This window comes from Salmo salar, unplaced genomic scaffold, assembly GCF_965601325.2.
Source record: "Salmo salar unplaced genomic scaffold, fSalSal1 ptg000306l, whole genome shotgun sequence".
NCBI lineage: Eukaryota > Metazoa > Chordata > Actinopteri > Salmoniformes > Salmonidae > Salmo > Salmo salar.
The window spans coordinates 523,089-548,348 of NW_027675347.1; the positions used below are offsets into that span (position 1 = coordinate 523,089).

Here is a 25,260-nt window from a genome sequence, read left to right on the forward strand (position 1 = left end):
GCATACTCACTGCTGGATTTTCTGACGATTTCCTTTTCCTCCATATCATCCAGTGTTTCCCTGAGTTTTTGGTAATGAGCTGGAGAAAGCCTACGATAAGGTAATCGAAATGGGCGGTCATCAGTCAGCCGTATGCGATGGCAGAACCCCTTTGCCTCACCACAATCTAGGCTATGTCTAGAGAACACTGTCATACTTCCCAATTAAATTGACAAGTTTATCCTTCCAGAACTGTGAAACTGGACACTCCTCAACAGACAGGCCTTGAAGTCCAAGATTGCTCAGTGTACTGTTGCCATGAACTACACTGCCACTAACTGAACTCTTAGCTGTCAGACTGCCGTGTGAGCTGTCACATTGAACTTTTGCCACGTTCTGGTAAGCTGCTTGCTGCTTGACATCATCAAAATCCTCTAATGCAATGCAAGGATACACATCCGCCACTTTAGCATTTCGTCTCAGGGTAACTGGTGATGTTGTTGGATTCACTATCTTCACAGGTAGCCATCCATCCCCCCACAGAGGCGTAACTACTCTCCCCACTAGTATGTGTCGATTCACACAACGAGATGACAACAGTACTGCCCACAGAGAGTTTTGTCTTTGGGGGTAGGCGGCCCCACACCAGATGCTCACTCATGGGTTGGAGCGTTACTGCTCTCTTCAACTTAATGGTGCCTACTTTATCTGGGATAGAGTCTCCTCTCCATCTCTCCAGATTTGACAGGAGACGCAGGAAGTGGCTGTCATCGCACTGGCTAGAGGAACCTGGTGTACCCACCACCCGCCAGTAGCTGTCATTTGATTTGAACTGTCTAATCAAAGACTTCAACACATTAGTGCCCACAATGAGTTCATCAACCTGCCCATCTACAATAAGCACTGGGACTACATAGCTGAAACCATAAAGCTGCATTTTTAAATCACACATGCCCACTGGGCTAGTTTGCTTCCCACCACAACCCACCAGGATGATGTCTGAAGGAGCTAGAAAGTTCCCCTCTACCACTCCTGCCTCCCTCAACCGAGGTACAATATCTGCGCGCAGAGTAGTAGCCATGGACCCACTATCTAACATCCCCTTCAGCTCAACTTTATCCTGTACTGGCACAGAGGTGTAAAACAAACTGTCATTCTGAGTAATTCTCATTGTGTTCTGAAAAATGACTGTGTTGTTCTTGGGTACTGACTCACAAAAGTAAGAATAAACAGATTGGATATCATCATCAGTGGAGGAAAAACAAGACTGCACCACATTGCCCTCCTCAGAATGGAGGCATTCTAGTTTTCCTGAGACCTGCCAGTCTGTCCACATCCAGGGCTCTGTCGCTGCCCAGCCTCACTACAGTCAAAGCTCATGTGGCCCGGAGAGAAGCACTTGAAGCACAGCTGGTGCTGACAGTGAGCTTTGGTCCAGTGATTAGTGCTTCCACAGACGGCGCACTCACGCTGACGTTTGTGGAACTGTTTACGGGGCCCTCTGTTCACAGACTGAGTATTGCTGACCAGAGCCTTCTCTAACAAAGTCAAAACCTTCTCTAATGTTTCACCCTCAGATATAGATGGTGCCTGGTCTGGTTCACGGCCACATTGAGAAAAGGATGACACCTTAGGTCTGTTCACAGGACCCACTCCCTCCTGGGGGGAGTCAAAGACGGCAGCCACCTGCTGTGAAAGTTGTGTTCTACATGCTTTACGTTTGACATGTTTGAACGAACGTAAATATATTTTTTCCCCTCGTTCATGAAGTGAAGTCCGGCGGGCTTAGATCATGTGCTAACAAGACGGAGATTTTTGGACATAAATGATGAGCTTTTTTGAAGAAAACTACATTCGTTATGGACCTGTGATACCTGGAAGTGACATCTGATGAAGAGAATCAAAGGTAATGGATTATTTACATAGTATTTTCGATTTTAGATCTCCCCAACATGACGTCTAGTCTGTATCACAACGTGTATTTTTCTGGGCGCAGTGCTCAGATTATTGCAAAGTGTGATTTCCCAGTAAGGTTATTTTTAAATCTGGCAAGTTGATTGCGTTCAAGAGATGTAAATCTATAATTCTTTAAATGACAATATAATATTTTACCAATGTTTTCTAATTTTAATTATTTAATTTGTGATGCTGACTTGACTGCCGGTTATTGGAGGGAAACGATTTCCTCAACATCAATGCCATAGTAAAACGCTGTTTTTGGATATAAATATGAACTTGATAGAACTAAAAATGCATGCATTGTCTAACATAATGTCCTAGGAGTGTCATCTGATGGAGATTGTAAAAGGTTAGTGCATCATTTTAGCTGGTTTTATGGTTTTGGTGACCCTGTCTTTGACTTGACAAAACATTACACACAACTCTTGTAAATGTACTGTCCTAACATACTCTAAATTTATGCTTTCACCGTAAAACCTTTTTGAAATCGTAAAACGTGGTTAGATTAAGGAGATGTTTATCTTTCAAAGGGTGTAAAATAGTTGTATGTTTGAAAAATTTGAATTTTGACATTTATTTGGATTCAAATTTGCCGCTCTTGAAATGCACCTGCTGTTGATGGAGTGCACCACGGGTGGGACGCTTGCGTCCCACCTAGCCCATAGAGGTTAAAACATTCTACATTGTGACATTAATTCATTGATATCATGAAACAACTCCTTCATGTATGTACTTCTATCAGATTATCTCTAGTCACAGCTATAAGATTTCTCTCCTGTGTGTATTCTCTGGTGTAGAGTCAGATGGCCAGATTGACCAAAACTCTTCCCACATTGAACACAGCTATAAGGTTTCTCTCCTGTGTGTATTCTCTGGTGTTGAGTCAGACTGCAAAATCGACCAAAACTCTTCCCACATTGACCACAGCTATAAGGTTTCTCTCCTGTGTGTGTTCTCTGATGAATTTTAATGCCTGATGAGGAAGTAAATCTCTTCCCACAGTCAGAGCAGCAGTGAGTTCTCTTCCCTGTGCATCTCTGCAGGTGTTTATTGAGGTGTTCTGATCTGCAGAGACTCTTCTCTGCCTCGTTAGCATCATGAGGTTGTTGAGGCTCCCCAGAGGATCCACGATAGTCCCGTCTCTCTCCTGTGTGAACGACAAAGTCAGACAGATGATTAAAAGGCCCACAACAGCGGTAATCCACTGTAAAAGGTGATGCCAACAGCGTAGCCATGATGTTATACAACAATTGATATCTGTAATGAATGTTAAAATTATTTGACAATTGTCTTAACCTGTTATGGCTAGGGGGCAGTATTTTCACGGCTGGATAAAAAACGTACCCGATTTAATCTGGTTACCACTCCTACCCAGTAACTAGAATATGCATATACTTATTACATATGGATAGAAAACACCCTAAAGTTTCTAAAACTGTTTGAATGGTGTCTGTGAGTATAACAGAACTCATTTGGCAGGCAAAAAACTGAGAAGGTTTCATGCAGGAAGTGGCCTGTCTGACAAGGTGTCGTTCTTCTTGTCTCTGTTTATTGAAGAGTGAGGATCTTAGCTGTCCCGTGACACTTCCTACGGCTGCCATAGGGTCGCAGAAGGCGGTAAAAAGCTGAATCGTGGCTTTGCAGGCTCTGGCTGAAAAAAAAGTAGCTCGTTTGGGTAGTGGCTGGTTACAGTACTGTGAGACTCAGGCTCGTGCCCGCGTCGACCGAAAGCTTTGTTTACTTTCCTCAGTTTAGCTAAATGGACATTCCCGGTCGGAATATTATCGCTTTTCTACGAGAAAAATGGCATAAAAATGGATTTTAAACAGCGGTTGACATGCTTCGAAGTACGGTAATGGAATATTTAGATTTTTTTTGTCACGAATTGCGCCATGCGTGCGACCCTTATTTACCCTTTCAGATAGTGTCTGGGACGCACGAACAAAACGCCGCTATTCGGATATAACGATGGATTATTTTGGACCAAACCAACATTTGTTATTGAAGTAGCAGTCCTGGGAGTGCATTCTGACGAAGACAACAAAAGGTAATCAAACTTTTATAATAGTAAAGCTGATATTGGTGAGCGCTAAACCTGCCGGGTGTCTAAATAGCTAGCCCGTGATGCCTGGGCTATGTACTTAGAATATTGCAAAATGTGCTTTCACCGACAAGCTATTTTAAAATCGGACATATCGAGTGCATAGAGGAGGTCTGTATCTATAATTCTTAAAATAATTGTTATGCTTTTTGTGAACGTTTATCGTGAGTAATTTAGTAAAATGTTAGCGAATTCCCCGGAAGTTTGCGGGGGGGGGGGTATGCTAGTTCTGAACATCACATGCTAATGTAAAAAGCTGTTTTTTGATATAAATATGAACTTGATTGAACAAAACATGCATGTATTGTATAACATAATGTCCTAGGGTTGTCATCTGATGAAGATCATCAAAGGTTAGTGCTGCATTTAGCTGTCTTCTGGGTTTTTGTGACATTATATGCTAGCTTGAAAAATGGGTGTCTGATTATTTCTGGCTTGGTACTCTGCTGACATAATCTAATGTTTTGCTTTCGTTGTAAAGCCTTTTTGAAATCGGACAGTGTGGTTAGATTAACGAGAGTCTTGTCTTTAAATAGCTGTAAAATAGTCATATGTTTGAGAAATTGAAGTAATAGGATTTTTAAGGTTTTGAAAATCGCGCCACAGGCTTCAAGTGGCTGTTACGTAGGTGGGACGAATTCGTCCCGCCTAGCCCATAGAGGTTATAATGAGCAAGAAGAGTCATATTTTGTCTTGTTTTCACATTAGTAGTAACATTGATGATTGTAGGCTAGAAATAAGATATTCATGTTGTTGAACCTCTAAGCAGTGTGCCAGACGACTTTTGGTCTCCAATATAGGCCCCTTTCTGTGTTTGCTAAAATTGCGGCACGAGGGCAATTTGATTGCAGAAACTCCTCCCTGCTAATGAGGAAACCGATAGTTATGGATGTACTATATCTGCCTGGAGCAAAAATGGTGAGCAAAGATTTTAGTTTTTCACAATGTATTCTGAAAGTGAATGGGGGTAACTGAGGGAAGTAACCTCCATTACCAGGTTGCTTATGAGTTCATTTCACACTACTTTAGATTATAATTGTAAGGCTCGTTTGAATGTAATGTTTAATATATTATTTGCTACAGTATTATAAGTTATGTGTAATTATTGAAGAACCGCGTTAATGACAGTATCCATTTGGGTGTTGTCAATAAAGTTAAGATTTCACCTTTGTTTAACCAGGAAGGCCAGTTGAGAACAAGTTCTCATTTACAACTGTGACCTGGCCAAGATAAAGCAAAGCAGTGCGACAAAAACAACAGAGTTACACGTGGGATAAACAAACGAACAGTCAATAACACAATAGAAAAATCTATATACAGTGTGTGCAAATGGAGTACGGAGGCAAGGCAATAAATAGACCATAGTAGTGAAGTAATTACAATTTAGCACTGGAGTGATAGATGTTCAAGTAGAAATACTGGTGTGCAAAAGAGCAAAAAAAGTCAATAAAAACATGGGGATGAGGTAGGCAGTTGGATGGACTATTTACAGATGGGCTGTGTACAGCTGCAGCGATCGGTAAACTGCTCAGATAGCTGATGCTTAAAGTTAGTGAGGGAGATATAAGTCTCCAACTCCAGCGATTTTTGCAATTTGTTCCAGTCATTGGCAGCAGAGAACTGGAAGGAAATGCGGCCAAAGTAGGTGTTGGCTTTGGGGATGACCAGTGAGATATACCTCCTGGAGCGCGTGCTATGGGTGGGTGTTGCTATGGTGACCAGTGAGCTGAGTTAAGGCGGCCTAGCAAAGACTTGTAGATGACCTGGAGCCAATGGGTTTGGCGACGAATATGTAGCGAGGGCCAGCCGACGAGAGCATACAGGGTGCAGTGGTGGGTGGTATATGGGACTTTGGTGACAAAACGGATGGCACTGTGATAGACTGCATCCAGTTTGATGAGTAGAGTGTTGGAGGCTATTTTGAAAATGACATCGCCGAAGTCAAGGATCGGTAGGATAGCCAGTTTTACGAGGGTATGTTTGGCAGCGTGAGTGAAGGAGGCTTTGTTGCGAAATAGGAAGCCGATGCTAGATTTAATTTTGGATTGGAAATGCTTAATGTTAGTCTGGAAGGAGAGTTTACAGTCTAACCAGATACCTAGGTATTTATAGTTGTCCACATATTCTAAGTCAGAACCGTCCAGAGTAGTGATGCTGGACGGGCGGGTGCGGGCAGCGATCAGTTGAAGAGCATACATTTAGTTTTACTAGCAAGCGTCCCACCCCTGGTACACCCTATCAACAGCAGGTGAAATATCAAGGGCGCCAAATTTGAAAACAATTAAATGTCATAATTCAAATTTCTCAAACATACAACTATCTTACACCCTTTGAAAGATAAACATCTCCTTAATCTAACCACGTTGTCCGATTTCAAAAAGGCTTTACGGCGAAAGCATAAAGTTAGATTATGTTAGGACAGTACATTGACAAAACATTACATACAGCTATTTTCAATGCAAAGACAGGCGTCACCAAAAGCAGAAAACCAGCTAAAATTATGCACTAACCTTTGACAATCTTCATCAGATGACACTCCTAGAACATTATGTTAGACAATACATGCATTTTTTGTTCTATCAAGTTCATATTTATATCCAAAAACAGCATTTTACAATGGCGTTGATGTTGAGAAAATATTTTCCCTCCAATACCGCCAGTCAATCAGCACAACAAATTAAATAATTACTATTCGAAACCATTGGTAAAATATTATATTTTCATTCAAAGAATTATAGATTAACATCTCGTTGTCACGTTCCTCGTATTCTCCCTCATCGGAAGATATGTCGAAATCACTCGATGACCAATACGCAGCAGGTTGACTGTTCCACATCATATTTATTTTAGATGGAAACGACAAAACAAAATAAACACGCAGAGGAGAAAGGTGACAGTTTCACAGGTGAAACGAAACACAGTGCAAAATTACAATTACCCACAAAAATCAAACACAAACACACCCCACTATATGGGACTCTCAATCAAAGGCAGATAGACAACACCTGCCTTCAACTGAGAGTCCCAACCCCAATTAACCCAACAGACATACACTCACCAAACTCCACATAGAAATACCTAACCTAGAACCTACCCCAACACTCACAACCCCACTATACCATAACCAAACATAACTGCCACGTCCTGACCAAATATAATACAAAAAAACCTAAGTATATGGTCAGGACGTGACATTACCCCCCCCTAAAGGTGCATACACTGAATGCACAAAACCAACAGAAAAAAACAAAACAAAAAAAAAAACAACACACAATTAACCTCCTAACTAAAGGGAGGGAAGGGAGGGTGGCTGCCGTCAACGACGGCACAGTGCTACACCCCCCCTCCCCAACCCACCTATATTGGAGGTGGCTCCGGTTCTGGCCTACTGTCCAACAGACCGTAGACAGACCTGTTGGGCTTAGGACAGTAGGCAGACTTCTTTGGTTCTGGTTCGTGGGCCGACTCCGTCGGTCCCAGGCTGTAAGCAGACTCCTTCGGTTCTGGGTTGTAGGCAGAATCATCACAGTCATAGTTAATCAACTTTATTTTAGAATTGTGACCAGACTCACCCGGTTCTGGGTCACAGGCAGCTCCCCTCAGTCCCGGGTCGCAAGAGGTTGTCGGATACTCTGGTCCGCACCCCGGTGTCGGATCCTCTGGGCCGCACCCCGGTGTCGGATCCTCCGACGGCCCTGACCCAGGATTCACCAGGCTGGGGAGACATGATGGATGCCTGGCCCTGGGCACAGGCACAGGACTCACCAGGCTGGGGAGACCCACTGAAGGCCTGGTCCTGGGAGGTGGCACAGGATGAACCAGGATGGGGAGACCCACTGGAGGCCTGGTCCGAGGAGGTGGCACAGGACGGACCAGGATGGGGAGACCCACTGGAGGCCTGGTCCTGGGAGGTGGCACAGGATGAACCAGGATGGGGAGACCCACTGAAGGCCTGGTCCTGGGAGGTGGCACAGGACTCACCAGGCTGGGGAGACCCACTGAAGGCCTGGTCCTGGGAGGTGGCACAGGATGAACCAGGATGGGGAGACCCACTGGAGGCCTGGTCCGAGGAGGTGGCACAGGACGGACCAGGATGGGGAGACCCACTGAAGGCCTGGTCCTGGGAGGTGGCACAGGACTCACCAGGCTGGGGAGACCCACTGAAGGCCTGGTCCTGGGAGGTGGCACAGGACTCACCAGGCTGGGGAGACCCACTGAAGGCCTGGTCCTGGGAGGTGGCACAGGACGGACCAGGATGGGGAGACCCACTGGAGGCCTGGTCCTGGGAGGTGGCACAGGATGAACCAGGATGGGGAGACCCACTGAAGGCCTGGTCCTGGGAGGTGGCACAGGATGAACCAGGATGGGGAGACCCACTGGAGGCCTGGTCCGAGGAGGTGGCACAGGACGGACCAGGATGGGGAGACCCACTGAAGGCCTGGTCCTGGGAGGTGGCACAGGACTCACCAGGCTGGGGAGACCCACTGAAGGCCTGGTCCTGGGAGGTGGCACAGGATGAACCAGGATGGGGAGACCCACTGGAGGCCTGGGCCGAGGAGGAGGCACAGGATAAACCGGGCTGTGGGGGAGCACTGGAGTTCTGGTACGGACACTCTTTACCCACACTCCAGGCTGAATGCCCACTTTGGCCCGGCACGGGCGGAGAGCAGGCATTGGGCGAACTGGACCCTCCCAGCGCTCTGGAGACACAGTGCGCAACGCCGGCGCAGGATAACCTGGACCGAGGAGGCGCACTGGAGACCAGACGCGCTGAGCTGGCACCATCCGCCCTGGCTCGATGCCTGCACTCGCATGGCACTTGCGGGGGGCTGGTATGTAGCGCACCGGGCTTTGAACGCGCACTGGGGACACCGTGCGCTCCACAGCATAACACGGTGTCTTACCAGTACCACGCTGCTTCCGGTAAGCACGGGGAGTTGGCTTAGGTCTACCACCTGACTCCGCCAATCTCCCCGTGTGCCCCCCCCAAAAAAAATTGTGGGGCTGCCTCCCGTGTCCGTTGCGCTCCCTCTCCTCATACCAGCGCCTCTCAGCTCTCGCCGCCTCGATCTCCCACTGTGGGCGGCGATAATCGCCAGCTTGAGTCCATGGTCCTTTCCCGTCCAGGATTTCCTCCCAAGTCCATGACTCCAGATAGCTTTTCTCCTGGTGCCTCTCCTTGTGCTGCTCCTTCCTCTGCTGCTTGGTCCGTTGTTGGTGGGTAATTCTGTCACGTTCCTCGTATTCTCCCTCATCGGAAGATATGTCGAAATCACTCGATGACCAATACGCAGCAGGTTGACTGTTCCACATCATATTTATTTTAGATGGAAACGACAAAACAAAATAAACACGCAGAGGAGAAAGGTGACAGTTTCACAGGTGAAACGAAACACAGTGCAAAATTACAATTACCCACAAAAATCAAACACAAACACACCCCACTATATGGGACTCTCAATCAAAGGCAGATAGACAACACCTGCCTTCAACTGAGAGTCCCAACCCCAATTAACCCAACAGACATACACTCACCAAACTCCACATAGAAATACCTAACCTAGAACCTACCCCAACACTCACAACCCCACTATACCATAACCAAACATAACTGCCACGTCCTGACCAAATATAATACAAAAAAACCTAAGTATATGGTCAGGACGTGACACTCGTGAACGCCACGGCATTGCCAGATTTAAAAATAACCTTACTGGGAAATCACACTTTGCAATAATCTGAGTACTGCGCTCAGAAAAATAGGCTTGGCGATACAGACTAGGCGCCATGTTGGAGAGATCTAAAATCAAAAATACTATGTAAATATTCCCTTACCTTTGATTATCTTCATCAGAAGGCACTTCCAGAAATCCCAGGTCCATAACAAATGTAGTTTTGTTCTAAAAAGCTCATAATTTATGTCCAAAAAGCTCCGTGTTGTTAGCGCGTCCTGTAGGCTACTCAAAAACATGAACGTCGCCCGCCGGACATGTCTTCACCAAAGAGGGAAAAAAAATTATGTACGTTCGTTCAAACATGTCAAACGTTGTATAGCATAAAACGTTAGGGCCTTTTTCAATCAGAACTTCAATAATATTCAAGGCGGACGATTGCATTCTCTTTTAAAACGTATTGGAACGAGGGTACCCAACATGCACTCGCGCGCCAGAGTAGTATCGGCCATCCGCTTATGACCAACGTTCCAAGTCTCTTGTTCGGTCAGTTTTCATAGTAGAAGACTCAAACCACTTTGTAAAGACTGGTGACATCTAGTGGAAGCCATAGGAAGTGCTCAATGATTAATAAGCCCCTGTGTGTTTCAATGGCATAGGCTTAAAAGTAATTCAACACATCAGGTATCCACTTCCTGTCAGAATTTGTCTCAGGGTTTTGACTGCCATATGAGTTCTGTTATACTTACAGACACCATTCAAACAGTTTTAGAAAATTCAGAGTGTTTTCTATCCAAACCTGAACAATAATATGCATATCCTAGCTTCTGAGTTGGTGTAGGAGGCAGTTAAAAATGGGCACATATTTTTTTCAAAATTCTCAATACTGTCCCCTATCCCCAACATTAAAGGCACAGTCAACTTAGTGTATGTAAACTTCTGACCCACTGGAATTGTGATACAGTGAATTATAAGTGAAATTATCTGTAAACAATTGTTGGAAAAACTACTTGTGTCATGCACAAAGTAGATGTCCTAACCGACTTGTCAAAACTATAGTTTGTTATCAAACAATTTGTGGAGTGATTGAAAAACAAGTTTTGATGACTCCAACCTAAGTGTATGTAAACTTCTGACTTCAACTGTAGCTGACATACTGGTACATACTGCTGTAAAGATATGCTATGTGGTTCATAAGGACAGCGTAGCTAGCTAACATACTGGTACATACTGCTGTAAAGATATGCTATGTGGTTCATAAGGACAGCGTAGCTAGCTAACATACTGGTACATACTGCTGTAAAGATATGCTATGCGGTTTGTAAGGATAACGTAGCCAACATATCGTTACATTGCTCAACATTCTCTTAACATTTGTCATAATTAGTTAAAGCAGTTCATTTGTATCCACTCTCTCGTCGGACTTCGGCTGCATATTTTCCAAATTTTTTTTCAAATCTGAAAATAGTTCAAGCCCCGCCCATTTCCTGAAGAATTGCATTATTTTTTTTTTTTTTTTTTTTACATTTTAGTCATTTAGCAGACACTCTTATCCAGAGCGACTTACAGTAGTGAATGCATACATTTCATGCATTTTTTTTGTACTGGTCCCCCGTGGGAATCGAACCCACCATGCTGGCGTTGCAAACACCATGCTCTACCAACTGAGCCACAGGGGCCCTAAAAGCACAGAAATAGTGTCCTCTGCATATATACTTCGTATTTTGGCGACTGTAGTACCACATCCGGGAACTTTTGGCATACTAACTATATCCACACTATGACAAATAAGCATAATATATAGTATGGTTAGTATGAGTATTCGAACACAGCTCAAGTCTCTGAGCAGCCATTTTGTTTCTGTTTTAAAACTAGGTTGCCCCTTTAAAAAAGCCACACAATCAACCAACCAATCTGCAGTCCAAACAATAACAAAGCTGTAATTCCACCACTGTTTTGGTAATAAGATGATTATGGGGTTGGAGAAATGTAACTACAGACAGACAGACCTATGGATGCAAGGACTGACCATCCATAATATCAACATTATAGTTTTAACCATGTTGAGGCTATACAGTGTTGATTACATTGTTTCTAAACATTGGAGTAAAAAAAAGCTTATTTGGGGTTCTGATGGGGTACAACAGTTGAACTAAGCTCATGAGGCATGTGTTATATTCTTCAAGAACCAATGGCTATAATTAAATAATTTTAAAGAAAAAAAAATGGATGTAGCAATTACAGATTTCCCCTTTAACACCTCAGTTTAACAAGTGTAGAGTTTGTGCCTCTGTTTTTAAAACAGTACTTACGAGTGTTAATCAGGGCCCGTTCATCGTTAGAACCATTGGATGCCTTATGATGCCCTTGGGAAACCGGGCCCAGATATACAGTTTCTTCCTCTTCTTCCTTCTTCGATGTGACAGTCATCTCCTCTTTCACTCCATAAACTGCATCCTCCTCCTCCTTCACTCTGAACGTGTCTTCCTCTTCTTTTACTGTAACATCCTCCTCCTCTTTCACTCTGAACGTGTCTTTCTCTTCTTCTTTCACGGTAACAGCCTCACCCTCTACTTGTTTTTGTATTGTAACAGCCTCCTCTTCCTCCTCCTCTTTGACGAGAGCTTCTTTCTCCGTCCAGCAGGCCTCATCTTCTTTAACAGCAGGAGAGTAGCTCAGTGACCACATCGTCGGAGATGTTAGCTAGCTAGGCTAATGCTAACTTAACCAGCCCGCTAGCTGACTAATAACAACAACACCGTAAATATGAAATTAAATCGGATAACTAACTAGACGACAGAAGTGGGTTTAAAACACTGTGGCTAATACACACTAAAGCGTCTAAAGAGCTTTATTGTTCGGCTATTTTGTCTAGCAAGCTACCGAGGTGGCTGAGTAACTTTAGCTACTGTTGAAAGAAGCGTTCCGTCCACTACATTATACGTCACACCAACAGCATTACCTTAAATTCCCAGACCGCCATCTGCTGACTGGAGTGGGTAACGCAGTTGAGTAAAATGTTTATTTTATTTTCAGACAAGTTAAAGTGTAGGAAGCATGAGTTTTTACTCACCAGTGTAACAACACAGTGTCGTTAAAGACTTAGTAAGCTAGTCGTATTCACGATCTGGTTACCTATAAGTACAAACAGTTATGTTTTTGTGTTATTAACAATTTATTCATTTATTTTGGGATACCTCCTAAACTACCCACAATGCAATATTTCGCAAGTTATATGAAGTATCTACTCTGTACTACCGAGTTTTTATGCCGATGTAATTATGTTGTTAAATTCCTGCATAAAATGGGTATTATTCCTCCTGGTCTATTAGTGTGTTTACATTGTCTAATACAATCAAATCAAAGTTTATTTGTCACGTGAGCCGAATACAACAGGTGTAGACCTTACAGTGAAATGCTTACTTACAGGCTCTAACCAACAGTGCAATTTTTTAAGTAAAAAATACCTATTGGGTGAACAATAGATAAGTAAAGAAATAAAAACAACAGTAAAAAGACAGTGAAAAATAACAGTAGAGAGGCTATATACAGTAGAGAGGCTATATACAGTCGAGAGACTATATACAGTAGAGAGGCTATAACAGTAGAGAGGCTATAACAGTAGAGAGGCTATATACAGTAGAGAGGCTATAACAGTAGAGAGGCTATAACAGTAGAGAGGCTATAAACAGTAGAGAGGCTATATACAGTAGCGAGGCTATATACAGTAGAGAGGCTATATACAGTAGAGAGGCTATATACAGTAGAGAGGCTATATACAGTAGAGAGACTATATACAGTAGCGAGGCTATATACAGTAGAGAGGCTATATACAGTAGAGAGGCTATAACAGTAGAGAGGCTATAACAGTAGAGAGGCTATAAACAGTAGAGAGGCTATATACAGTAGCGAGGCTATATACAGTAGAGAGGCTATAACAGTAGAGAGGCTATATACAGTAGAGAGGCTATATACAGTAGAGAGGCTATATACAGTCGAGAGACTATATACAGTAGCGAGGCTATATACAGTAGAGAGGCTATATACAGTAGAGAGGCTATAACAGTAGAGAGGCTATAACAGTAGAGAGGCTATAAACAGTAGAGAGGCTATATACAGTAGCGAGGCTATATACAGTAGAGAGGCTATAACAGTAGAGAGGCTATATACAGTAGAGAGGCTATAACAGTAGAGAGGCTATAACAGTAGAGAGGCTATAACAGTAAAGAGGCTATATACAGTAGAGAGGCTATATACAGTAGCGAGGCTATAAACAGTAGAGAGGCTATATACAGTAGAGAGGCTATAACAGTAGAGAGGCTATAACAGTAAAGAGGCTATATACAGTAGAGAGGCTATATACAGTAGAGTTGCTATAACAGTAGAGAGGCTATATACAGTAGAGAGGCTATATACAGTAGCGAGGCTATAAACAGTAGAGAGGCTATATACAGTAGAGAGGCTATAACAGTAGAGAGGTTGTATACAGTAGAGAGGCTATATACAGTAGAGAGGCTATAACAGTAGAGAGGCTATATACAGTAGAGAGGCTATAACAGTAGAGAGGTTGTATACAGTAGAGAGGCTATATACAGTAGAGAGGCTATAACAGTAGAGAGGCTATATACTGTAGAGAGGCTATAACAGTAGAGAGGCTATAACAGTAGAGAGGCTATATACAGTAGAGAGGCTATAAACAGTAGAGAGGCTATAACAGTAGGGAGGCTATAACAGTAGAGAGGCTATAACAGTAGAGAGGCTATAACAGTAGAGAGGCTATAAACAGTAGAGAGGCTATAAACAGTAGAGAGGCTATAACAGTAGGGAGGCTATATACAGTAGAGAGGCTATAACAGTAGAGAGGCTATAACAGTAAAGAGGCTATATACAGTAGAGAGGCTATAACAGTAGAGAGGCTATAACAGTAAAGAGGCTATATACAGTAGAGAGGCTATATACAGTAGCGAGGCTATAAACAGTAGAGAGGCTATATACAGTAGAGAGGCTATAACAGTAGAGAGGCTATAACAGTAAAGAGGCTATATACAGTAGAGAGGCTATATACAGTAGAGTTGCTATAACAGTAGAGAGGCTATATACAGTAGAGAGGCTATATACAGTAGCGAGGCTATAAACAGTAGAGAGGCTATATACAGTAGAGAGGCTATAACAGTAGAGAGGCTCAAACAGTAGAGAGGTTGTATACAGTAGAGAGGCTATATACAGTAGCGAGGCTATAACAGTAGGGAGGCTATATACAGGCACCGGTTAGTCGGGCTAATTGAGGTAGTATATACATGAATGTGTAGTTAAAGTGACATACATATATGATAAACAGAGAGTAGCAGCAGCGTAAAAGAGGGGTTGGGGGGGCGGCACAATGCAAATACTCCGGGTAGCCATTTGATTACCTGTTCGGGAGTCTTATGGCTTGGGGGTAAAAGCTGTTGAGAAGCCTTTTTGGCCCCCCTTCGCGTGAACGCGCACGCACTCAATTCTTCTTCCGCCATCTGCTGACTGGAGTGGGTAACGCAGTTGAGTAAAATGTATTTTTTATTTTGGCTTCGGTGTTGTGCCGAATTCTTCATTGCTGCGACTTGCTAGTTGAAGTTTCTGATCACGTCAGGCTGCGTTTCATTTTATTTTTCATGACGGTTTGATCGTGGGGAGGCACTAGTAATGTCTGCAGTTTTCGGTTTGGCTATGTGTTTCAAGTGTATTAGTCTATTAATGATTCATTTCGGTTGCCTATCCTGATGTGAAGTTTGTGCTATAGAAAGAATTTGACTCTAGCCACAAAATTAAAAGGGGGGGGGGGGGGGGGGGATTTCAGCAAGGCTATTTTACATTTTAGTCATTTAGCAGACACTCTTATCCAGAGCGACTTACAGTAGTGAATGCATACATTTCCAAAAAAAATTGTAAATTTATTTTTTTCGTACTGGCCCCCCGTGGGAATCGAACCCACAACCCTGGCGTTGCACACACCATGCTGGCGTAGCAAACACCATGCTCTACCAACTGAGCCACAGGGAAGGGCCTGTTGGAATTCTATCTTGGGACTGCAAGGCCTGGCACACTTCAGAATCATTTTTGGTGAGCTATCATGCCCTCTGATGTGCCACAGGAAGTATTAGACTCTAGTCACATTAGGAAGTGGTTATTTCAGAAATAATAGTTTCAGAGCCCTCTATTGTTCTCTCTACCCATCCCCCAAACCCCCATCCCATCCTGCTTTTCCCTCTTATGGCTCTTCCTACGACAACAAAAAGTACACTTTTTCTGTCTTAGGTTTTAAGAATGTAGGTACAGTAGTAATAATAAAATAATAATAACAATAATACATCTAATATTTGTACTCTGAGCGAAAAAGTACGTTCAAATATATAAGTCAACATGAGTGCATATCCATAATCACAGTAAACTGTTATAATAATAGACAAACAACAATAAATAAATGTATAATAATATCATAAACAAAACTATGACTGAATGTGCCTCCATGAAGAATCCCCTCCCCAATAGGTCCCTTCTCCCTCAATAGGACACCCCCAGCACCTCCACCCTCCCCATCAACCCTCAGTAGGACACCCCCAGCACCTCCACCCTCCCCATCAACCCTCAGTAGGACACCCCCAGCACCTCCACCCTCCCCATCAACCATCAATAGGACACCCCCAGCACCTCCACCCTCCCCATCAACCCTCAACAGGACACCCCCAGCACCTCCACCCTCCCCATCAACCCTCAATAGGACACCCCCAGCACCTCCACCCTCCCCATCAACCCTCAATAGGACACCCCCAGCACCTCCACCCTCCCCATCAACCCTCAACAGGACACCCCCAGCACCTCCACCCTCCCCATCAACCCTCAACAGGACACCCCCAGCACCTCCACCCTCCCCATCAACCCTCAAAATGACACCCCCAGCACCTCCACCCTCCCCATCAACCCTCAACAGGACACCCCCAGCACCTCCACCCTCTCCATCAACCATCAATAGGACACTCCCAGCACCTCCACCCTCCCCATCAACCCTCAATAGGACACCCCCAGCACCTCCATCATCCCCATCAACCCTCAACAGGACACCCCCAGCACCTCCATCATCCCCATCAACCTCCCCCCACCCCTCAACCACAAAACACTATAATGACAATAATAATAGAAATTAAAATACAAAAAAATATATGCAACAGTATAGCTTCCGTCCCTCTCCTCGCCCCAACCTGGGCTTGAACCAGGGACCCTGTTGAACACTGTCGCTTTAACTACCTTATTTTCTCAGTAACAGTCTCTCTCCTTCACTTCATCCCTCTCTCCCCTTCTCCCTAAATCCTCAAGGTTATATCAGCTGTGTCGGTGAACTCCTCCTGCATCTGAACTGGCTACATAGAGGGCACAGCATGATCAGAGGTGAGAGGTCACTTGGTCAGGTCAACAGGAAGTATTATTACAGAGATGCTTTACATTGAAATACAGACAGAGATGCAGTAGTCCCAGAGTTAATGATCCCAGGTCAGTTTATATTATACAGGAAGTATTATTAAAGAGATGCTTTACATTGAAATACAGATAGAGATGCAGTAGTCCCAGAGTTAATGATCCCAGGTCAGTTTATATTATACAGGAAGTATTATTAAAGAGATGCTTTACATTGAAATACAGACAGAGATGCAGTAGTCCCAGAGTTAATGATCCCAGGTCAGTTTATATTATACAGGAAGTATTACTAAAGAGATGCTTTACATTGAAATACAGACAGAGATGCAGTAGTCCCAGAGTTAATGATCCCAGGTCAGTTTATATTATACAGGAAGTATTATTAAAGAGATGCTTTACATTGAAATACAGATAGAGATGCAGTAGTCCCAGAGTTAATGATCCCAGGTCAGTTTATATTATACAGGAAGTATTATTAAAGAGATGCTTTACATTGAAATACAGATAGAGATGCAGTAGTCCCAGAGTTAATGATCCCAGGTCAGTTTATATTATACAGGAAGTATTATTAAAGAGATGCTTTACATTGAAATACAGATAGATGCAGTAGTCCCAGAGTTAATGATCCCAGGTCAGTTTATATTATACAGGAAGTATTATTAAAGAGATGCTTTACATTGAAATACAGATAGAGATGCAGTAGTCCCAGAGTTAATGATCCAAGGTCAGTTTTACATTTCACCTCCTGATTGATGACTAACAATGTTAGAATAAAATATAAAAACACAAGGTTTAAACATGCTCTCTCTCTCCATCTGTCTCTCGTCTGCAGATATGTTTTGATGTGAGAGGATGCCAACCCCCAGTCCCATCATCGCCACCTCACCTGCTTTTAAGAACCTTTGGGCCGACGAGAGACACTATTATGTGATTGTGATGAACTGAGAGAATATTTATGTAGCACTGTGATTCATTAATCATGTGCTGCCTTCCCTGCTCCTATGTGCTTACCTCTTTCCCTTTCTGTCTTTTACACCTCTCTCACCACCTCCTCTTTCTTCCTCTGTTTTTATAATGCACAACAGATGTGCATTGAAGTACAGATTAAACTTGTATTTATAACACTTGGATAATGAGCTTTTCAATAAAGCGTTTCACATTCTCTACTGGTTGAAATGAAGTGTAATGTGATGAAATACTCCACCTATCCTGTGTTTATCAGATCAATGCAGATGAAGGGCATTAGATGTTGAGATGAACCAGTGTTAGAGTATTTACATGATGCATAGGAAGTGTAGTGTTCTGTTTTTTAACATGATATTTCTGTATATATGAATTAACTAGTTAAATCCTGTTTCTTGTCTATTAGTTACAATGTGTAACCATTGATGTCCCAGGACCAAGATTGGTAAACACTGTTGAAGTGTATAATTGTAATACATGCATGCAGACACAGCGTCATTCAAAGACTGGAATTTGATACTCCTGGTATTGGATATGACTGAAAAATAATCTCAAAGACATTCATACCTAAACTGCACCTTTATTTGCCAAGGTAGAGTACATGATCAGTGAATATGTTAAATGTACAGGCTACAATGTGGGGATCTCATGCATGGTAATAACTACATGTATATACGACTTGCATCCTTGGCACAACATGATATTATATTCTACTCAATCCATAGGCTTCATTAATGTCATTCAGGCTGTTTTGAAGTTGATACAACTGGCTATGATAGCTGAGGTTCATAGGTTCTGAACTAATATGTATACCAAACGTTTGGGTCCATACACAGATCGGCTAGATAGCTAGCTACACATCCATAGGCATACAGGTATTTTAATCATCCACTGCACAATAAGCAAGAACATAGCTAGCTACGTTATTTCATCTATCTGCATGGCAAATATCAGCAAGGCAAGCTAACACAATTGTACATTCAATTTTCAGTAAATTCTTCAGCTGGCTAGATTCTATACATTCACTGTTTCACAAAACAACAGCCTGGTTTGCTGGTTGTTTCAGGAGTCCCTAAAACAACCAGAATGACAATTACATACTCATGTCACAACACCCATAATGCTAGTCAGCTAGCTGGCTAATGTTAGCTAGTCAGCTAGTTGGTTAATGTTAGCTAGTCAGCTAGCTGGTTATTGTTAGCTAGTCAGCTAGCTGGTTAATGTTAGCTAGTCAGCTAGCTGGCTAATGTTAGCTAGTCAGCTAGCTGGTTAATGTTAGCTAGTCAGCTAGCTGGTTAATGTTAGCTAGTCAGCTAGCTGTTTAATGTTAGCTAGTCCGTTAGCTGGCTAATGTTAGCTAGTCAGCTAGCTGGTTATTGTTAGCTAGTCAGCTAGCTTGTTAATGTTAGCCAGTCAGCTAGCTGGCTAATGTTAGCTAGTCAGCTAGCTGGCTAATGTTAGCTATTCAGCTAGCTGGCTAAATCGCGATTTTCGTAAATAAACTTTATGATAAGAAAAAGCATAATCGTTTGTCTCTACATTAACTAACATTTCTGTCAACTGTACATGTTTCTGCATGATTCGTTATGACGTTATAATCCCTTACATTTGCTTCCATCCTAGTATTTCTGTCCGCCATCTTTGATCCAGTTCAGTTCTGTGTAGGGGTACGCCTCTCTCCTAGTGTTTCTGTCCGCCATCTTTGATCCAGTTCAGTTCTGTGTAGGGGTACCCCTCTCTGCTAGTATTTCTGTCCGCCATCTTTAATCCAGTTCAGTTCTGTGTAGGGTTACGCCTCTCTCCTAGTATTTCTGTCCGCCATCTTTGATCCAGTTCAGTTCTGTGTAGGGGTACCCCTCTCTCCTAGTGTTTCTGTCCGCCATCTTTAATCCAGTTCAGTTCTGTGTAGGGTTACGCCTCTCTCCTAGTATTTCTGTCCGCCATCTTTGATCCAGTTCAGTTCTGTGTAGGGGTACCCCTCTCTCCTAGTATTTCTGAAGAAAGTCTAACAGTCACTGGTGCAGCAGCAGCCTCCCCCGGTCCTAGGAGTTTAAGATGCGATGGAACGGTTGACGAAAAAAATAAAAATCACAGAAAAAATATATTGACTGATATTGATTTATTTAGGGGGGGGGGGGGGGCTAATGAATATTTTAGGACCAGCGATGTCCCTTATTCCTACCCTTTAACTTTTTGTCTGACAAAATAAACATTTTACTCAACTGCGTTACCCACTCCAGTCAGCAGATGGCGATCTGGGAATTTAAGGCGATGCTGTTGGTGTGACGTATAATGTAGTGGACGGAACTCTTCTTTCAACAGCAGCAACAGTTAGTCAGACACCGCGGTAGCTTGCTAGACAAAATAGCCGAACAAATAAAGGTCTTTAGACGCTTTAGTGTATATTAGCCACTGTGTTTTAAACCCACTTCTGTCGTCTAGTTAGTTATCCGATTTAATTTCATATTTACGGTGTTGTTATTATTTTGCTAGCGGGCTGGTTAAGTTAGCATTAGCATAGCTAGCTAACATCTCCGACCATGCGGTCACTGAGCTACTCTCCTGCTAATGAAGAGGAGGACATCACAGTAAAACAAGAAGTAGAGGGTGAGGCCGTTACTGTGAAAGAAGAAAAAGACGCGTTCAGAGTGAAAGAGGAGGAGGATGTTACAGTAAAAGAAGAGGAGGATGCAGTTTATGGAGTGAAAGAGGAAGAGGGGGAGATGACTGTTACATCGATAGAGGAGGAAACTGGACATCTGGGCCCGGTTTCCCAAACGCATCTTAAGGCGTCCAATGGTTCTAACGGTGAACTTAGCCATAAGATGGTTTTGAGAAACCGTTCCCTGATTAACACTAGTAAGTACTGTCTTAAATACAGAGGCACAAACTCTGCAGTTGTTGAACTGATGTGTGGTGTTAAAGCTGAAATATGCAATAGCTACATCCATATTGCGACTTTTAAATTATTAATTTATAGCCATTGATTCTTGAAGAATATAACACATGCCTCATGAGCTTAGTTCGACTGTTGTACCCCATCAGAACCCCAAATAAGCTTTTTTTTACTCCAATGTTTAGAAATGTAAACCAACACTGTATAGCCTCAACATAGTTAAAACTATAATGTTGATATCATGGATGGTCAGGCCTTGCATCCATAGGTCAGTCTATGAATTTGAAAGTAGTTACATTTCTCCAACCCCATAATCATCTTATAACCAAAACAGTGGTGGAATGACAGCTTTGTTGTTGTATGAACGGCAGATTGCTGGGTTGTGTGGGTTTTTTCAACAGTAACAAAATGGCTGCCCAGAGGCTTGGTTTGGTAAACAGCTGAGGGATGGGGGAAGGAGGAGTGTAACCACTCAAATTTATTCATCCAGGATGTCATAATGATAGTTTAACCAGGTTTCTAGGATATATAGTATATTCTAGAATTCATCCATGATGTCATAATGATAGTTTAACCAGGTTTCTAGGATATATAGTATATTCTAGAATTCATCCAGGATGTCATAATGATAGTTTAACCAGGTTTCTAGGATATATAGTATATTCTAGAATTCATCCATGGTGTCATAATGATAGTTTAACCAGGTTTCTAGGATATATAGTATATTCTAGAATTCATCCATGATGTCATAATGATAGTTTAACCAGGTTTCTAGGATATATAGTATATTCTAGAATTCATCCAGGATGTCATAATGATAGTTTAACCAGGTTTCTAGGATATATAGTATATTCTATAACTGCCAGTGTAGATTTCCTGTGGAGGCAAATTATTAGAGCTGTTGATAAGTCATTGTATAATATTCAGACAATTGTTTTTCATGCCATTACATTAAAGGCAAGACATACCTAGATTCAATTACATTCATGAATTGGTTTGAAACCTTTGTTTTAAACCCTTCTCAAAATTGGTGCCTTGCCGGATCTGTAAAAAATGGTTTGTCATGAAACTCTATTTTTTAAATGTATTTAAATGTAACCTTTATTTAACTAGACAAGTCAGCTAAGAACAAATTCTTATTTACAATGACTGCCTACCCCGGACACCGCTGGGCCAATTGTGCGCCGCCCTATGGAACTCCCAATCACGGCCGGTTGTGATACAGCCTGGATTTGAACCAGGGTGTCTGTAGTGAAACCTCAAGCACTGAGATGCAGTGTCCGCTGCGCCACTCGGGAGCCCCAAAATCACTATAACCTGACTGGAGGGAGCCAGTCATCACTATAACCTGACTAGAGGGAGGGAGCCAGTCATCACTATAACCTGACTGGAGGGAGCCAGTCATCACTATAACCTGACTAGAGGGAGCCAGTCATCACTATAACCTGACTAGAGGGAGCCAGTCATCACTATAACCTGACTAGAGGGAGCCGACCAGTTCTGAAAGCCTTTTGCCGTACCCTCATCCTACTCCTCTGGTGATGTAGACGTTATCCCAGGCCCTGTGTGTCCCCAGGCGCTCTCATTTGTTGACTTCTGTAACCGTAAAAGCCTTGGTTTCATGCATGTTAACATCAGAAGCCTCCTCCCTAAGTTTGTTTTACTCACTGCTTTAGCACACTCCGCCAACCTTGATGTCCTTGCCGTGTCTGAATCCTGGCTTTGGAAGGTCACCAAAAATTCTGAAATTTCCATCCCCAACTACAACATTTTCCATCAAAATGAGAGGAGTTGCAATCTACTGCAGAGATGGCCTGCAATGTTCTATCATACTTTCCAGGTCTAAGCCCAAACAGTTCGAGCTTTTAATTAAAAAAATGAATCTCTCCAGAAATAAGTCTCTCACTGTTGCCGCCTGTTACAGACCCCCCTCAGCTCCCAGCTGTGCCCTGGACACCATATGTGAATTGATTGGCTCCCATCTATCTTCAGAGTTTGTTCTGTTAGGTGACCTAAACTGGGATATGCTTAACCTCTCTAGGGGGTTTTCAAAACGTTTGAAATGCTATTACTTCAATTTCTCAAACATATGACTATTTTACAGCTATTTAAAGACAAGACTCTCGTTAATCTAACCACACTGTCCGATTTCAAAAAGGCTTTACAGCGAAAGCAAAACATTAGATTATGTCAGCAGACTACCCAGCCAGAAATAATCAGACTACCCATTTTTCAAGCTAGCATATAATGTCACAAAAACCCAAAAGACAGCTAAATGCAGCACTAACCTTTGATGATCTTCATCAGATGACACACCTAGGACATTATGTTATACAATACATGCATGTTTTGTTCAATCAAGTTCATATTTATATCAAAAACCAGCTTTTTACATTAGCATGTGACGTTCAGAACTAGCATACCCCCCGCAAACTTCCGGGGAATTTACTAACAATTTAATAAATTACTCACGATAAACGTTCACAAAAAGCATAACAATTATTTTAAGAATTATAGATACAGAACTCCTCTATGCATTCGATATGTCCGATTTTAAAATAGCTTTTCGGATGAAGCACATTTTGCAATATTCTAAGTACATAGCCCAGCCATCACGGGCTAGCTATTTAGACACCCGGCAAGTTTAGCCTTCACCAAAATCAGATTTACTATAAGAAAAATGGTCTTAACTTTCCTGTTCTTCATCAGAATGCACTCCCAGGACTTCTACTTCAATAACAAATGTAGGTTTGGTCCCAAATAATCCATCGTTATATCCAAATATCCTCTGTTTTGTTCGTGCGTTCTAGACACTATCCCAATGGTAAATCACGGTCGCACGCATGGCGCATAACGTGACATTTTTTTGAAATATTCCATTACCGTACTTCGAAGCATGTCAACCGCTGTTTAAAATCAATTTTTATGCAATTTATCTCGTAGAAAAGCGATAATATTCCGACCGGGAATCTGCGTGTCTGTAAACGGAGGGAAAAACAGAAAGGCGGGGGCGGCCAGTGCTCGAGCCTAAGCCCTTTGTCCTCTGATAGACCACTTAGCAAAAGCGCTCGTGTGTTTCAGCCAGGGCTTTGAATTACGTCATTCAGGTTTTTCCCGGGCTCTGAGAGCCCATTGGAGCCGTAGGAAGTGTCACGTAACAGCAGAGATCCTTTGTAATGGATAGAGATGACAAAGAAGGGCAAGAAATGGTCAGACAGGGTACTTCCTGTACAGAATCTTCTCAGGTTTTGACCTGCCAAATGAGTTCTGTTATACTCACAGACACCATTCAAACAGTTTTAGAAACTTTGGAGTGTTTTCTATCCAAAGCTAATAATTATATGCATATTCTAGTTTCTGGGCAGGACTAATAATCAGATTAAATCGGGTACGTTTTTTATCCAGCCGTGAAAATACTGCCCCCTAGCCATAAGAGGTTAACCTCTCTAGGGGGTGTGGGACGCTACCGTCCCACATGGCCAACATCCAGTGAAATTGCAGAGCACCAAATTCAAAAACAGAATTACTCATAAGAATTCATAAAACATACAAGTGTTATACATCGGTTTAAAGATTAACTTCTTGTTAATCAAACCACGGTGTCAGATTTCATAAAGGCTTTACCGTGAAAGCATACCATGCGATTATCTGAGAACAGCGCCCAGCAGACAAATCATTACAAACAGTTACCAGCCAAGTAGAGGAGTTACACAAGTCAGAAATAGCGATAAAATGAATCACTTACTTTTGATGATCTTCATATCGTTGCAACTCACAAGACTCCCATTTACTCAATAAATGTTTGTTTTGTTCGATAAAGTCTCTCTTTATATCCAAAAACCTCCGTTTTGTTCATGCGTTTTGTTCAGTAATCCACAGGCTCAAAGGCAATCACAACAGCCAGACGAAAAATCCGAAAAGTATCAGTAAAGTTCGTAGAAACATGTCAAACGATGTTTATAATCAATCTTCAGGTTGTTTTTAGCCTAAATAATATATAACATTTCAACCGGACAATAACGTCTTCAATATAAAAGGTAAACAAGAAAGGCGCGCTGTCGATCTCGCGCATGAAAAATCTCTGAGATACTGAATGGTCCACTCATTCAGAGTGGTCTTACACTCTCATTTTTCAGGATGCAAGCCTGAAACTATTTCTAAAGACTGTTGACATCTAGTGGAAGCCATAGGAAGTGCAATTTGAGACCTAAGTCAATGGAATCTGTATAGGCAGTCAATGGAAA

The 25,260-nt window shown here is 42.5% G+C and overlaps 1 protein-coding gene across 1 annotated transcript in view; it reads right to left on the minus strand.

Annotated features, from left to right (window-relative positions):
* Positions 1 to 445: 445 nt before the first annotated feature.
* Positions 446 to 25,260, minus strand: part of LOC145875654 (uncharacterized) — a 43,353-nt gene continuing 18,538 nt past the window's right edge. The window contains exon 3 of the mRNA XM_082971492.1: positions 446 to 1,104. Coding sequence (XP_082827618.1) covers positions 446 to 1,104 — 659 coding nt within the window. The remainder of the gene's footprint in view (positions 1,105 to 25,260) is intronic.